This window comes from Megascapheus bottae, chromosome 28, assembly GCF_031878675.1.
Source record: "Megascapheus bottae isolate mThoBot1 chromosome 28, mThoBot2.hap1, whole genome shotgun sequence".
NCBI classification, from domain to species: Eukaryota; Metazoa; Chordata; class Mammalia; order Rodentia; family Geomyidae; genus Megascapheus; species Megascapheus bottae.
In genome coordinates, this window is record NC_143536.1 from 12,262,657 (window position 1) to 12,279,046 (window position 16,390).

The 16,390-nt window shown below is 50.8% G+C and overlaps 1 protein-coding gene across 5 annotated transcripts in view; it reads left to right on the forward strand.

Moving 5' to 3' along the window:
• Nf2 (NF2, moesin-ezrin-radixin like (MERLIN) tumor suppressor) overlaps positions 1-13,944 on the forward strand; it is a 90,218-nt gene extending 76,274 nt beyond the window's left edge. For 2 of the 5 annotated variants that reach the window (XM_090320430.1, XM_090320435.1), the window contains 2 exons: positions 2,100-2,265; positions 12,845-13,944. In XM_090320430.1, the coding sequence (XP_090176556.1) occupies positions 2,100-2,265; positions 12,845-12,895 (217 nt within the window). In that variant the 3' untranslated portion in view covers positions 12,896-13,944. Of the gene's footprint in view, positions 1-2,099; positions 2,266-3,637; positions 3,698-12,844 lie in introns of all 5 variants that reach the window. The other 3 variants (XM_090320433.1, XM_090320432.1, XM_090320434.1) reach the window with 3 other exon arrangements.
• Positions 13,945-16,390: the final 2,446 nt, after the last annotated feature.

Genomic DNA, 16,390 nt, shown 5'->3' on the forward strand with positions numbered 1-16,390 from the left:
CAGCTCAAGGCTACTGCTCTACCCCTTGAGTCACAGCGTCACTTCTAGTTTTCTGGTAGTTAATTAGGAAAATAAGATGATTGGGAGGGGGTGGGAGGAGGGAAACGGGGACAAAAACATGAGAAGGGGTATCAATGTGTGAGAAGTAATGTACCTACTACCTGACAAATGTAACTATAACCCCTCTATACATTATCCCAACCCCCCAAAAGGAAAAAAAAATGGTCTCAAAGACTTTTTGGTGTCTGGGCTGGCTTTGAACCATGATCCTCAGATCTCAGCTCCACTTCCAATTTTTGGAGTAGTTAATTGGAAATAAGAGTCTCCCAGACTTTTTGACTGGCTTTAAACCACAATCCTCAGATCTCAAGAGTCTTGAGAGGCTGGGATTATAGGCATGAAGCACCAGTGCCCAGCTCTATACTCAGCTTTTTATAGTTTGTAATTTTTCTTTATTGTCTTAGTATGTTTGGCTGCTATAACAAAAATACCAGAGATTAGGTGGCTTAAAAACTATCGAAATTCATTTCTCAGTGTTCTGGAGGCTGGGAAATTAAAAATGAAAGCACTGTCAAATTCTGCTGAGAGGGCTGGGAATATGGCTTAGTGGTGAAGTGCTTGTCTAGCATGTATGAAGCCCTGGGTTTGATTCCTCACTCCTGTAGTCCTAGCTACCGGAGGCTGAGATCTGAGGATCAAGGCTCAAAGCCAGCTAGGGCACTAAAGTCCTCTGGGAGACTCTTATCTCCAATTAACCACTAGAAAACCTAGAATTGGTGCTGTGGCTCCAGGGGTAGGACAGTAGCCTTGAGCTGAAGTGCTCAGAGACAACACCCAAGCCCGGGGTAGGGCCATAACCTTGAGCTGTCAGGGACAATGTCCAGGCTAGAGTTCAAGCCTCACAACCAACAAAAAAAGAAAAAGAAAAAAATCACCCAGGCCGAGTTCAAGCCACATGACCCACAAAATTAAAAAAAAAAAAAAAAAGAAAGAAAAAAGGCAGAAGTAGTGCTGTGGCTCAAGTGATAGAGTGCTAGCCTTGAGCAAAAGAAGCTCAGGGACAGGGCACAGGCCCTAAGTTCAAGCCCCGGAACTGGCACAAAAAAAGAAAAAAAATCTGATAATCTTCATCCTGCTTCATCCTGGTTCATTTCATAGCTGGCATCCTCTCACTGTGCTCATGTGGACAGGGACCTCTAGGGCCTCTTTTGTAAGGACACAAGTCACAACACAAGACCACCACTTCTGAGGGCTAACACGTTCATCGTGGTGACTTAGTTTAAACTTGAATTTGGGGGCCCCACGAACCTTCTGGCACAGCACTTAACTTCCCCTCAAATCTGTTCTCGGAATACTTCCACTGCCCACCATAATCCCTTCAAAGTGTTCCTTTGTTTTGTTGCATGATATTCTGGGCCTTGTCCTGTTTTTTTTTTTTTTTTTTTGGTCATGGAACTTGAACTGTGGGCCTGGGTGTTGTCCCTGAGCTCTTTAGCTCAAGGCTATCCCTCCACCCCTTAAGCCACAACGCCACTTCTGGTTTTCTGGTGGTTAATTGGAGGTAAGACTCTCATGGACTTTGGTGCTCAGGCTGGCTTTGAACGCAGTCCTTAGATCTCAGCCTCCTGAGTAGCTAGGATTATAGGTGTGAGCTACCGGTGCCGGGCTGGGCCTTGTCCTTCATATTGGACACTTGGTGGATGGAATTTTGATTTTCACCATTATTTATATTTTCTCTCAGTGTGTCACTTGCAGGTGAGGAGTAGGGACCATTTTCTTTCTGGTGTTGCCTAGGTGACTTCAGAGAACGTCTGAGAATAAATAGGGATGTAGCTGTGGCCTAAGGGAAGAAGTCACTGGATTTGTTGGTAGAGGCAAGGAGTGTGTTCTGGGTGTGGGAGGCTTTTATTATCCCAGTTGAGGAGGTTATCAAGCTAAGTGACTAGCCCATGCTTCACTGGCACATAACTGGCCAAGTGGAGATGTGGACTCCAGGCTTCAGCCCCTGGCCCTCCACTGAGCAGCTGGTGGATCTCAGGGCATGTCAGCCATGCGTTGGTGTTTGTCAAGCCCTTCTTCATGGTGTCTTTTTGCTGCAGAGTGGAGTACATGGAGAAGAGCAAGCACCTGCAGGAGCAGCTCAATGAACTCAAGACAGAAATTGAGGCCTTGAAGCTCAAAGAGAGGGAGACCACGTTGGACATTCTGCACAACGAGAACTCAGATAGGGGCGGCACCAGCAGCAAGCACAATACCATTAAAAAGGTACCCCGAGTCTCGTGGCTTCTGCTGATCAGGGCATTCATTAATGAAGTATGGGGTTTCCTCAGGAGCTGACTCATTAAGCTGTTGTAAATTTTTTACCTGTACTTAGTTGAGGGAATTTTTCAACTCCTGCCAGAAAGGGAATTTAATCTGCCAGTGACCATGATCCCGTTGACTTGATGGAAATGGAGCTTGTGTTAAAGCCCTGATGAGATGAATCTGTGTTAGTCTAGGCAGTTTTGATCCACCATTGAGCATTAGAGCAGTTCTGTCTTTAAAGCCAATGGGAACTGCCTTCCTTAGTGAGGAGGACAATGAAGTAGAGGCTGTGAAGAATGAGGTCCCTGTTGGTCTGTTTTGTTTCTAAGCTTCTTGGTGGAGAAACGATATTCTAAATTTTCAACTTTGGTTGTATTTAATAGAAAGTACCTTGAAGACCTTTATTGAAATACAGTATACTGTATTTCTCCCAAGATAATTGGAGCCCTGAGTATTTTAGGGATTTCAAAGTTAAATTCCATATTCATTGTCAGTCCAAGAGGATATATCACTTCCTTGGGCTAAGTAGAAAGGTCCTCTTTGACCAGTGGACACTCTGCCCTAACTGATGGCCCAGGATCAGGTTAAACCTGTCAGATTGTTAAGGTCCGATCATCATTCTCTGGACATGGTGGCGCATGTCTGTAATCCCACCTCCCAAAGGCAAAATGATCACAAGCTTGAGGAAGCCTGGCTACATAGTGAGACTGTCTCAAAGATAAATACATAAAAAATACAAGAAAGAAAGAAGAGGAAAAGAAACTGTTCAATGAGTAGTCTTGGTCTCCAGTTTATGGACTGTCTCTGTTTTCAGGAGGTAAACTGTGATTAAAAACCCAGTGAGACCTGTGCCTCCCAGCTATCGCGTGGGTACAGTGGAGAGCCTCTACTTTTTCTCTCCTAACTCATTATAGATGGCACTAAGAGAATTCCTTCTAATGGGATAATCTAGAACATTCCATGTTCTTCTTTTCTCTGCCTTCTGTCATTTCCTAGATTGCCCTTCCAAAATAAAGTTACTAAACAGCAAAAGGCAAATGAAAGGAAGGCCTCCGCCATTAAGCAAGGAAGTAAAGGTGACGAGACCAGTGAGCTTGGTCAGCCACCCTCTCCCTTCTTTCTTGTCACCTGGGTACCAGGACCAGCGAGCCTGCTCCTCAGCCTCAGGAGGCTGGAGTGCTGAAACCTGGGGAGGCTCATTTTCAAGCCATTAAAAGCAAAGTCACTTGTCATGATTTCAGACCTGTCTGAACATTTTGCAAATGGCATATGTAGCATTGTTGATTTCACAGGGTATGTTTTTGTTTTTCTTCATTTTATTTTGCTGGTTTAGCCTCAAGCCCAAGGCAGAAGACCTATCTGCATTTGAGCCCTCAAAGTAGGTTGTCCGCAGGTACTCTGTCTGTGGTGATGGTCCTGCCCTCTGTGATACTAACCATGCATGAGCTTGCCTGTCTCTGTCCTTGGGCCACTCAGAGCCCTCCTGAGGGCAGGTGGCCATCTGGGTACTGGCCACAGCATGCTTTGGGGCTGAGAGCTGGCCTCCACACTAGGGGGTCAGACCAGCCTCCAGAGGCTGGAAGGCTGCCTCATTCCAAAGAGCATGTCCCAGGCTGCAGGACCAGCCATCCTGCCCATCTTGTGTCACTGTGTCACTTGTGTCATTGGGGAAGATCATGGCTTCCTGTCCAGGCAGGTCTGTACACAGTTCCCTTGTCTTGGTGGTGTACTTCTCAGATCAATAACCCTAGCATGGAAATGGGGCCAATTTGGGTGCTTTTATGACTGGTGTCTCTCCCTGTGTGATCAACTTCTGCCATGTGGTGGTTCGCGCTGCAGACTTGTGGTCACAGCTGGCCTGGCAGCATCTGGGCGTGGTCACTCCCTCAAGGAGCCTCTATCTTTTGTATACACCCCATTTCTTTCTGAGAGCCGCAAGCAGCCCCAGGCTCTCATCTCTAAATCAAGTTGTGGCCCATTGCTGGGCTGAAGGGCCTCCACTCCTCATGTGTGGAACAGAGCTACGAGTGGGCAGGTCTCACACGGGAACAGTCCTGTCACTGGCACCCAGGGGACGAGCAATCAGCAGTTGTTGAGTGAATTAATTGAACAATTGCTACTTATTCTTTCGACATGCCTAGGCAGTGGAGAGAATTTATTTTGCCTAATAATAAAATGACATCCTGCCTTTGCTTCTCGCCTAATCCCCAGTCATACCCCTGCCAGTGAGCCTAACGCCATCCAGCAGGGTGTAGGATGTGGCCTTCAGAGTCCTCGCTGCAGTGGAATAGAAAAAGCTCCCGGGAAGCTTCCTACCAAAAGAGATCTGGCATAAGATAGATGGTATTTATTCTTGTTATCCCAGCAAGAGAAGTTAGCTATTAAAGCCCCAGATACAGCTTTAATCAGATGGATGAGAGCTGTCAGGGGCTCTAGGACTCCATAGTGTGAGCCCTGATTTGGGTGTGATTTGAGCCCCGATTGATTGAGTGGGCTCTGTTTCTTCAGCTTCATGCCTACCCTAACACTAAGCAGAGCAACACTAAAGCAGGCTGGACAGGCTGGTTGGATCTTTGCCCAAGTGGTGACCCCAGGGCACTGGGTAGACCCCACGGCGCTTTACTGAACTTTGTGAGTAGAAAGAGAATCATGAGTTCAAGGCTAACTTGGGCCATGTAACAAAGACCTTATCTCAAAACAAAGCAAAAACAAAACAAAAAAAAAGATAAGAAAAGATGAATCAGGGGGTCACTAAAAGTATGGGCTTGGCTTTTATCCCTGGAGTTCTTGTTAGCGTGACTTGGTTAAACAATGCTGGGTTTTGTTACATGGCGTTTGAGGCATGCTCCTTCCATTTTTCAGATGTTGGCAGTCCTTTGACCAGTGGCTTGGACTATTAATTGCCTACCTGTACTAAGGTTCTTAAGTCATGCCTGCTACTGGCTGGGTCAGTGCTAGCTTAGTAGAAGACAAGTGCTGCTTCAGGCGTTGGAAGTGTGAGTCCCTAGATACCAGGGGCAGAGTTCCACCGAGAGCACTGGGGATAAGAGAGACAAAGGCTGGTGGTGAACTGAGAGCTTCCAGTGTCTTGAGAGCTCATTAATCTGGATCCAAACCAGCCTGCATTGCTTTTTGTTTGGATTTTTTTTCATCATATATTTTATAAACCAAAGGATGGGTCTCTTTCCTACTAACTAAAGAGTTAGGCCTTGTCCTCCTCTGCAGTACTGTCCACCTCACTGAAGGGTTGTGTCTGATTTGGTCTCAGCAGGTCTCATGGGGGCTATAGAGGACCAAAGTTATCTCAGAAGCTCACCTGTGACTTCTCAGGTGTGAGCATGATGGTTTGGGATGCTGAGAGATGGTGTTGTCTGTTTACCTGGAGTTACCCACTCATCTCCCCTTTCTCAAAACTTCTTACTCTCTTAAAAGCATCTGTAGCTCAAGTAGAGGACTTGCCTAGCACATTGAAGGCCCTGGTTTCAATCCCCAGCATTGCTAATAGTGGAAGTGGAGCTCTGGCTCAAAAATAGTAGAGTTCAAGCCCATTACTGATTTAAAAAAAAAAAAAAAAAGCCAAGCATTCTAGTGCATGCTTGTAAGCCCAGCTGTTTGGGAGACACATGGCTAGCCCAGATAAAGGTAGCATATTAAGACCCTATCTCAAAAACAAAAGGGCAAGCTGGACACTGGTGGCTCACGGCCTATAATCTCAACTACCCAGGAGGCTGAGATCTGGAGATCGCAGTACTAGTGATGGAAGCTGTCCTGGGCAGTGGGTCTCGGAGGGAGTCCCATTCGTCCCTGCCATCTGAGCAGTCAGGCCGGGTGGGCCTCAGAGCCGCTGTGCTGCCAACAGCAGTGGCCAGTTGTCGGTTCACTGGTCCACCATGCCCTGGAGTGGAAAACGTGGTCTAGAGGATGTCCACTCCCCCAGGAGACTGGTTTCAGTGAACTGATTTGAAGCCAGCCCACAAGTCGTCATGTGTGGGCCCCCTAGTCTCTGAAAGAGTAGAGTTTCAGTGGAAATTGACAGATGAGAAGCGGGGGCCGGGGGGGGGGGTGGATGGGACCAGGAAAGTTTATGTCATTTGTAAATGGTGGGTCCTGTGGAGGAGCAGTTAGGCCTGGGCCTTGACACTGATGGGAAGCACAGCAGCCTCTCCTGCAGCAGGGAGATGTAAACGCCAATGTCATCTTCTGTTTCTGCCCAGTCCCCTTGGAGATACAGGGTTGGCAAAGTGAAGTAGAACACTTCAAACAATGGGGAGAGTGCTAAATCACAGGGAGATTGAAACTCATAGTTAACGTGAGCCACAGAGCCTCCCTCCTCACCTCTGGTGTACTTGGCCAGCCTCAAGATGGCTGCTGACCAGTTTCTGTTTAGTATGTGATTTCCATGTCCAGCTTTCCTTAGGACCCAGTGAGCTGAACGGTTCTGCTTGCTTTCAGAAGCTAGGCATGGTCTGGCAAAGCACCCTTGGCCCTGACACAAAAGCCAGTGTGCTAGCTCCTCTGTTTCAGAATCTTCCTTCATTGTTACATTCCAGGGAGGAGGGGAGAAGGAGGAGTAGGGAATGGTGGGGTGGGAATGACAGCAGGACTGGATGTGGGCATAAGTCCCCCAGAAGAATGTAGCCACCTGCTCTTTTCCTCTCTGCTCCTGGGCTCTGGGGAGCACACGGAAGGCATTGGGCACAGACTGGATGATCTTGAGTGCCCTTCCTGTGGCTCGTCCCTGAAGGCCACCCCTGACACCCGTGCCGAGGCTCCTGGAATCCTGTCACTGCTGAAAACTGGTGCTTTTGCTAGCTCTCTAGACAGAAGATTCCACTGGGCTCTTTTCCAAGATGACAGCCCAATCCTGGTTGTTTTGGGGAAGTTATTGAGCTTACAACCCTGCCTTGCAACCTAGGATATTTTATGACCATTTAGAAGTGCTTGTTGCCATTATTGAGCCTTATTTGATGCCATAAAACATCCCATTTGGACCCTGGGCGCTCTCCCTGGGTGCCTCATTTGTGACGGTAACAGTGGGAAGGAGGAGGCAGGATGCAGACTCATTCTGTGAGCTCGGGGTCTGTTCTTATGAGCCTTGCCATGATCTCTGTTTTGAGATTGGCAATTTAAAAGTGACATCAGTATATCTGGATCTTTTCCCTAAGACTCCTGCTCAGAGAGCTTGATAGAAACCACTTAGCCTCCACCTGCCCAGTGAGGTGAATCAGGCTGATTGGTTCATTTGTCAGGTGGAAGAACAGAGAAGCAAAAGGCCTCAAAAAGCATCACAGGGCTACTTGGAGACACAGACAGGTAGTTTCCAGAGATGTTTATACTGCTTTAGGTCTCTGAGGGATTCTTATATGAAAGGGCCTCTTAGGGGTTCCCTGGCTAGATCTCTCTTTCAAATTGGGCTTGCTGTGTCCTTTCCTTCCACCTCTGCTTAGGGATATGTGTATGGACAGATGGCAACTGGGTGCAAGCTGTCACTAGCAAGGCTGCAGGAGAGCTTAATCTGGCCACTTTACAGCAGCGACCACCCCCCCACACACACACACAAACGAGCGCGCGCACGCGCATCTCCCTATCCCTCACATGGCTTCAGTTTAGAGAGGGGAATGTTTATCATACCCCAAACCAAGGATGATATTGGAATTCGCTGTGACTGGATCTGGCTGTCACCTTTCTGCTCCAGAGCCTGCTTTTTCTCCCTGTGGATTCTCTCGCCAGCGAATCTGCATGTCCTTTCCTATCTCCGCCCTCCCCCGCGCCTTCCTTCTCAATATGTAGTGGCAGAGAGGAAGTATAACACGATTTTAGGGCTGCGTTTCAATTCTATTGCATTTTTATGGGACAAGCAGAGTCTTGGCACTGGGAGTTATTAGGTTAGTATCTAAAAGGGGTTCAGTGTTGTTGGGCATATTGTTTAAAATGGATTAAATCCCTCCCCCCCACCACCTTTCTTTTCACCTCCCTTGGGATAAATGGATTGAGGCGAGGCCCCCAGAGACTAGTTGAAAGAATCTTGGTGCTCTGATTAGTTTTGTTCTCCCAGCTTAATTGTAGAGCTTCCTTTCTTCAGCCACTGATAGCCCAAGTGGCTCAGTGTCCTGCCTGCTCCCCCCGCCCCCCATGCTTTAGGAATAAGATTATCACAATGCTGCCTGTGAATCAATTTTCTTTCTGTGCTGATGAAAGTGTAATTCATTCTTAATCAAGCAGCCTCTCCACTGCAGGCTCCACATGGAATACATTTAGCTACCCTCACGTCACCCTAGAAAGTGGTCCCCAAGAGGACTTCGAGGAGAGCTGGCCACGGGAAGCTGGAAGCCCAGCTGGCATGAGGGCTTTCCCAGATGGGCTTCTCCATGATGTTGGAAGGTCTCTGGTATGTTGGTGGCCTTCTGTATGGCCACCAGGCTAGGCTGCATTTGTCACAGGTGCCTTCCAGGTTTGATGTCTCCAGGCCTCACTGCCGATCCTCAGAGCTTCTCCATGGGCAGGAGGCAGCTGGGACTGCAGAGTGCATGCCGGGGTTAGGGAGAACTAGCGGGGTCTCAGGTCCTTTTCCAGGTTTGGGAGAAGGCAGTTTCATATTTTATTTTATTTTGGTTAATTAATTTTTCAGAACTAGGTATGAAATCCAAAGCCTTGCACATGCTAATAAGCAAGTGTTTTACTACCGAGCCCAAACTCCAGCCCCAAACCTCCTGGTTTTTTGTTTTGTTTGGGGTTTTTTGTTTGTTTTTGAAACAGGGACTTCCTGACTCGGTAGCCTAAACTGGCCTTGAACCGGAGATGCCTACCTCGGCCTCTCAAGCGCTGGGATTCCAGGTGTGCGCTCACACACCCAGCCTCCTGGGTTTTGAGTTTTGTTTTTTGTTTTAAGAAGATAGGTGTGTTTTGCCAAGGCCACACTGTCTAATGTGATGGATGTGTCCTTTTCCATAATATCACATATAGTGTGGCGAGCGGAAGAAGGCCTGGCTCTGCCAAGAGTCTTCCCGTCCTGCCCTTCCACAGCCTGGTGATGTCACACCCAGCTGGCCTGTGGCTGGAGCAGTAGGCAGAGGAAAGGTGACTCTTTGGGGCCAGTCTGTTGGTGCTGGGCAAGAAGGAGAGAAAAGGAAATAGGTCTCTTGAGAATGGAATTGGATTGGTGACAGACCTGAACAGCCGCTTCAGTCAAAAGAGAACTTAATTCCTCCTGTATTATTCACGCGGCTGATTCTAATCAGGTAGATAGAAGGAGACAGCCGGGGGAGAGCGGTGGGTTAGCCCAGTGACTGGTGAGGAGGCTTCGTGTGTTTTAGTCATCTTTGGGGAACTGACAAGAGCACTTGGGGTTGGCGACTCTGAGTGGCCTTTTTGAAGAAGCAGAGCCTGAGTGCCATTGTCTCCGTGCTGCCTTGGCGTGGTGTTTGGACCCCGCCTTAGAGTGGGGTGGCTGTTACTGGACCTATTCGGCAGAGCTCTGCCCATTGTCTCAAAGGAAGACCACCAGACTGGAAGCCATCCTCAGGGCCTAGCAGTATGTCGACATCCTACACTTCACAGACTCGCGGCCTGCTGGACTGTGGAGCCTTCCCCATCCTGGTGTACTGAGCTTGCACCACATGTTTAAGGGGTCCATGTTCCACCGCCAAAAGGAACACAAACATTTCCCTTGGGTGCTGCCACAGAGTGGGACTCACAGAGTGGGTGTAGCTCTCCAATCTGTGTGCCATGGGACAGACAAGCACTTTAATGAACCCCTTCCGTGGCACTTTCTCCCTGTCTACTCCGTACGAGAGCGCCAGGCTGGTCACAGCAAGATGGGTCAATTGTTGGTGAAGGATCACACACCTTAGAGTAAGAATTGCAGCAAAAATAGAAAGATTGATCTGTTTTTCTGAGTGCAAAAGAAGACTCAGAGGCAGAATTTAGTTTATGACAGGTTTGCTTGGCACTATATCCTCAGAGCCTTCATCTTTTCCAGCTATACTGGCAATGTAAGGGCAAGCTCTCTGAACAGGCTCTGCCTGCTGGAGTGGCCGCCAGCAGGGAGCATGGGTGGCAGAGCTCGGACAGGAAAGTCTGTGAGACTTTTATCTCCAATTAACTACCAGACATAGCACTGTGGCTCAGAGTGGCTAGCCTTGAGTGGAAAAAGCTCAAGGATAGCATCTAGGTCCTGGAGTTCAAGCCCCATGATTGATCAGAAGAAAGAAGGAAAGAAAGGAAGGAAGCAAGCAAGCAAGCGCCCAGGGCTTCTCTTCTCCCCGCTGTGTGCCTCCCCTGCGCTACAGCACTGCCAAGGAGTAGACAGAGACCAAGTGGTAGGATGGAAGGGTTCGTTCCTGGAGAGTGAGTGCATGCTTTGGGGTTCCCAGTAGCATTAGAAGTATGAGGAGCTATACAGTGGGCGGGGGGGGGGGGGATGTGGACCAGTGCTGCCATGTTTCAGCCGCCCCACCCAGTGAATCCAGCAGCTTCCTCGGATGCCCTGGGTGGTTAGACTGGTGGCTTTCCTCCAAGCTCCTTCCTCAGGGCTGAGATGAAACGCTGAAATCAGAGAAGAGGTTTGCTGAGCCCTGCTACCCAGCACGGGTGGCGGGGAGGCGGGGAGCGGTACCCTGTCCTGAGGAGCACCCTGTATCCTAATGGGCTCATGCTGGAGTAACTGGAATCTGGTGCAGCTGGCACCTCAAGGGGACAGCCAGCAGGACCTCGGGTAGAGGATCCAGGAATTCCTGGAGCCAACATTGTACACACAGGCAGGAGGCCCCCATAGCCCGGGCGTCCTGCCTGCCCAAGTGGCCAGGCCTCTTGGGGCAGCCCAGAGGCTAGCACAGTATGTGCCCCTGGCTCTGGCTGCACCCTGTTCTTCCTAAGGAGTGAGCACTGGAAGGAGAGTATCAAGTTGGGGGTGGCGGGAGCCCCTTGCCATTGTGCTTAGCAGTGATGGCTGCTGAGCCCTGTGCACACACCTGGTGTGCGAGCTTGGCTTCCAGAGAGAGGTACTGCATCCTCAGTACAGCAAGAGGAAGCCAGCAGGATTGAAACCTGCCCAGGACCACCAGCTGCTTGCTGGGATGGAGGCCTTGAGTCAACTTGTCACCAGAAGTGGCTGTGACACGGCCCTGTCCTTTTCACTCAGCCCCTCTGCCAAAAGTGTTTTGTTCCAGAAGGTCTGGCACTGCATCTCCATCTTCCCCAGTTACCATCCTGCTCCCCCGCACACCTGCCGGGCCCCTGGATGGCGCAAGGCTAATGGCACCCTTCCAGAGGGAGCTGGCTTCCCCAGAACACATCTCTTCCCCCGTCCCCTCGGAGCCGGGCTTCCAAAGGGCTCCCGGAATCCATGCCACTGAGGAAAACAGCTCAGATGCCTCCCTGCGTTCAGCTCGTTAGTCGGGAACTTCAAGGCCAGAAGATTTGGCAGGATTTAAAGAGTCGGCTCTCAAGCTGTCTCCTCTCAGCACACTAATTCCGCCTGCCTTTTGATGGTGACGTGGTGGGTGCGAGCCTGGCTCCTAACATGGGAGCTGCAGTGGCACTAAGGCCTCTGCAGCCTCAGCACTGCCCAGGGCCCAGGAGAGCCCAGGCCAGCTGGCCTTGCCCCATGGCTTATCTCTGCCAGAGAGAGGCTCAGAGGCCAGGACATTCCCAGAGGCCACCAGCTCTTGCCTTTCCATCATGACCCACAGCCCCTGCTTCTCCCCACAGGGTCTGTGCCAGCAATCAGCCGGACATTTGGGGTGTGGAGTCTAGTGTCCCTCTAAAGGGCCAGTTTTGGGAGCAGAGCAGGGCAGTCCTCAGAGCCAAAAGCTGCCCCTCCCCTCCTGTTTCTTCCTACCCTAGGCCTCCTCAGATAGCCGGGGAGGCCTGCGTGCTGGCTGATGCACACTGCCCCGGGCACCTGGCCTCCCTGGCAGGCCTGTTACCTCCCCACTCTCTGCTGCTGGGTCATAGATAGGCTGCTTTGGGACCACCCAGGAAACCAGAACTGACCGAGGCCTGAAATGCCTGCCCTCCGCCCCAGACACAGTGTGTGAGGATCTGGTGAAGTAGCCAGGAACAGCATCTCTATGAGAAGGCAGGGGTGAGCGGGCCCAGTGGGTCACACCTATAGTCAGGAGGCAGAGATTTGAGGCTCATTTTCAGTGGACTTGCAAAAAGCTAAGACTGTAAGCATGGCTCATGTGGTAGAATGCCACAGCACTATCAAAACAGTAACCACTGGAAACACAGCCAAAAACTAGAACTGGAGATGTGGCTCATCTACGAGCTAGAGCACAAGGCCCCAAGTTCAAGTCCCAGTATTGATGGGGGGGAAGCAACACTGGTGACAGTTCCTGCTGCTTCTGCCTGCCAGCCACCCTTCCTGGCATGTCCTCATTTGTCACCTCCACATTTGCATTCCACAAGTCTGGGACCTTCTTTTTGCTTCCCTGGAGATACTCAAAGCCACCTTTGAGGCCAGACCATGTGGCAGGATGGGATCCACGTGAAAGAACAGACCCCAAACCCCTTCACCCTCTCCTCTGCTCTCTTACAGCTCACTCTGCAGAGTGCCAGATCCCGCGTGGCCTTCTTCGAGGAGCTCTAGCACGTGACCCAGCCACTTCTGCAGCTCTCGGCACCAGCAGGATGGGCCCGACACGTGGGAACCGTCCATGGGGCTGGTTCGGAGGCTCCTCAGGGAGCTCTAGAACTCTCTCCGGTTGAGTGGAGAGCCTCACCTTCTTCATGTGCAATTACCTTTGAACTATGACCTGGTAGAGGTTTCTTCGTGCAGCTCTTCTCCTGATCTGCATCTTTACTATTTCTGAGGCATCTTTTTGTTACATGTGGGATCCCATACTTCCTGTGTCCCAGGTGCCCTGGTGTGTGTGTGTATATGTGTGTATGTGTGTGCACGCGCGGGCGCACGCCGTGTGCCTGCTCATCCGCCCTGCTGCAGAGCTCTACAGCCTGCTCTGGAGGTGGTTGTAGGGAGTGGATTACAGAGGCCTCTGCTCCATCCCCTCCAATGCCAGAAGTCACAGTGCTCCCCAGCTCTCCTCTCCCCTCCCCCCCACCGTGAGGGTCTGGCACACAGTGAAGTCACAGTGCCTGCTGCATTAGCCTGGAGAGCTTGTCTGAAGCACAGGACCAGCCCGGCGCTCCCAAATCAGTACTGTGGCTGCTGGTTGGTGGAGGCCAGGCAGAGCAGCTATGGCTGGGGAGAGGTTGGAGGCTGGTAGATCAAATGGGGCAGAACTCTTGGGCTCACTGCCGTGGGCCAGCCTAGGGTCGGAGAGGCAAATAGGAGCCACGAGTATCCTTTCTGTCCCCACAAACTCCCAACTCAATATCATAAGTGCTTACAAAGCCAGCCAATACTGGGGCTCCCTGAGCTCTAGACCCCACAGGTACTTGTTCTTACTGGCTCTAGTGTCCCGGGGAGCTCCCGATGGGTTGCTGTTCTGAAGCTGCCCTCCTCCACTGGTGCCAGCAAGCCTTCTGAACTCTGGGCGTCCTCAGGCCAATACCCTGTCCTCCCTCCAGGCCCCCTTTTTAAAAAAATATTTCTCGGGGCCCCAGCCCAAACCTGACCCAAAAATCCACTCAGTGATGGCAGGCTGGCTCATGCAGGCCTCCACAGCCAGGGCCCATATTCTGGGGAGGAGGGTGCCAATCCTGGGGCTTCGGACCATGACCCTCAGATCTCAGCCTCATGAGTAGCTGAGCCACTGGCACCAGCTATGTGCAAACGATTCTTAAAGATTTCAGATCATGCCCCATGAGTCTCTATAGTTCATGACTAGAGAAGGAAACATGATTTGTAAGTGAGCATCAGTGCACAGGATACTGGCAGTTTTTCTTGTCTCTGCCTCCTAAGCCTTAGGGCCCTATGTGGTCCTCTATAGTCACTACAGGAGAGTGGACACAGCTGCTGGCCACCTCCCCTGGTGGAGCCAGCATAGGGTGGGCTTTGGAGAAGGAGCTGGGCAGTCGCAGTAGAAAATCATTGTGGAGCCAGAACTGAGACTCCTGTTCCCTTGGATTGACTTTTTTTTTTTTAGTATCTCTTGTGCTGGTCCTCGGACTTGAACTCTGGTCCTGGACACTACTCGTGAGCTTTTTTTGCTCAAGGCTAGTGTTCTACCACTTGAGCCACAGCTCTGCTTCCAGCTTTTTTGGTGATTAATTAGAGATAAGAGTCTCATGGACTTGCCTGCCCAGGCTGGCTTCAAACCTCAATCCTCTGATCTCAGCCTCCCGAAATTAGCTAGGATTACAGGCACGAGCCGCTGGTACCCAGCTTCTGGTCCTTTTCTTGACTCCATTACTGGTATTGCTGTTGCCAAGGAGGAGTCCTTCAGATCCTAGCGCTTGGCCTGTGGCGTAGAGCAGGTGATATTTCTCAGTGAGAGGACAGGTGGGGCCTCCGGGTGTGAGAGCAGAGGCAGTTGGTGGTTAGTGGTTCTGTTTGATTTTTAACAGACACCTGTGAGATCCTACTGTTTGCACTGTCAGTCAGACAGCGTCCAGGGTTGGCCATTCCTTCTAGGCCACTTTGTATGCCATGCTTGCTCTCTGGGGCCCAGGGTAGGAACACAGTATGGAGCCCCACGTGGGTGATTCTGGCTGAGTTCTGAGCCAAGCCATAGATATTCAGAATCGGAGCCCCTCTAAGCCAGACTGTCTGCTTGGGCCTAGAGCCCCATCCTGCATTTCCTCCAGGGTTTCCTTTCCTCCTGATCTGTAAATTTAATCCTTAACAGCGGCTACGGGGCACAGAAGTGTGATGATGGTTTATAAATATGATGTCGGGTCTTGTTCTTGTTTTTTTAATTTAACTTCTGTCTGTCTCTGTGAAGTGTAGATGTGTGTGAGCTGTGGCAGATGAATCTGGGGTCAATCCCGGAGGGAGACCCCCCTGAACCCACTCAACTAGAAGCTCAGAGCTCTCCCTACAGGGAGAGGACTGGGGACCCAGAGAGTCTCCAGCCCGAGGAGGAGGAGGAGGACGAGGAGATGCAGAGGACGAGCAGTGCCCGTGGCTGAGGCTGCTGCCATTTCCTTGCAGGGTTTTAGAGGGAAGAGCCGGTCAAGGAAGTCTCTGGAGAGGGCGGCCGGCCCTGGCCGCAGTATTTCTAGTGGCCCTGGGGCAGAAGCTCTACAATAGTAAAACCAGCCAGGGAGTCGGTGCTGCGTCAGACACGGCTGTGCTGTGGGCTGTACAGGGCCATATATCGTGATTGAGCTGCAGCTCAGCCGTGGTCGCACCCTGACCCATGGTCTGCTCAGTTATTCATGTCCGGCTGGGCTTGGCAGACAGCGCGCCATGGCATACATAACACGTCCCAGTGTCTGCGCTGTGTTCCTCTTCGTCTCCCTCCCTGTCTTTCTCTCCCTTAAAGAAGTCCAGAGGCTGACAATCGGCACGAGTGACTGAGAGCCCCTGGGCAGCAGGGCTGGGACCTCCAGGCCTTGGAGAGGTTTGGCCTCTCACGCTGCCCCGGGAGCTTCCAGGGACAGCCATCCGTTCTTAGATGTCAAGTGGCACTTGTCCCTGTGTCACTCCTCCTGTCAGGGCCAGGCCATGGAAAGCTGTTTTCTATTCTTGGGATTGTTGTAATTAAGTGATTATTATAATAAAAGTCCTAAGCTGTAATAACTTGTCTTGGACTTCCTTGGCCTAGTTCTTGCTCAGACCCTCGAAGAAGTGAGAGGCAGGCCATGTGGTAGGGCCACCTCTGTGGCTCTATGAGGAAAGGAGCCACTGCTGTCTTCTGGTTTCCCTTCTTTGGCCTTGGCTACAGAGGATCATCTCCTATGACCCTAACCCCTTCCTTGGGGCCCTAAACTCAGACCTGAGAATGAGGGGTGAGGCTGGGAGAGCTCGCCAGGCGCTTATGCTTCTCACACTCCCCATTTTCATTTTTGGGAGATGGGCGCACTGGCCAATGCCCATTTGCCTGTGTGACATATGACAGCCACTGTCATGTGACATTTATGCTTGACGCTGGGAACCACTTCTGCAGAACTTGGTTTGTGTTTGTTTCTATTTTTTTTTAAATCAAAAGTCTATTATTAAGTCCAAAATTAGGGTATT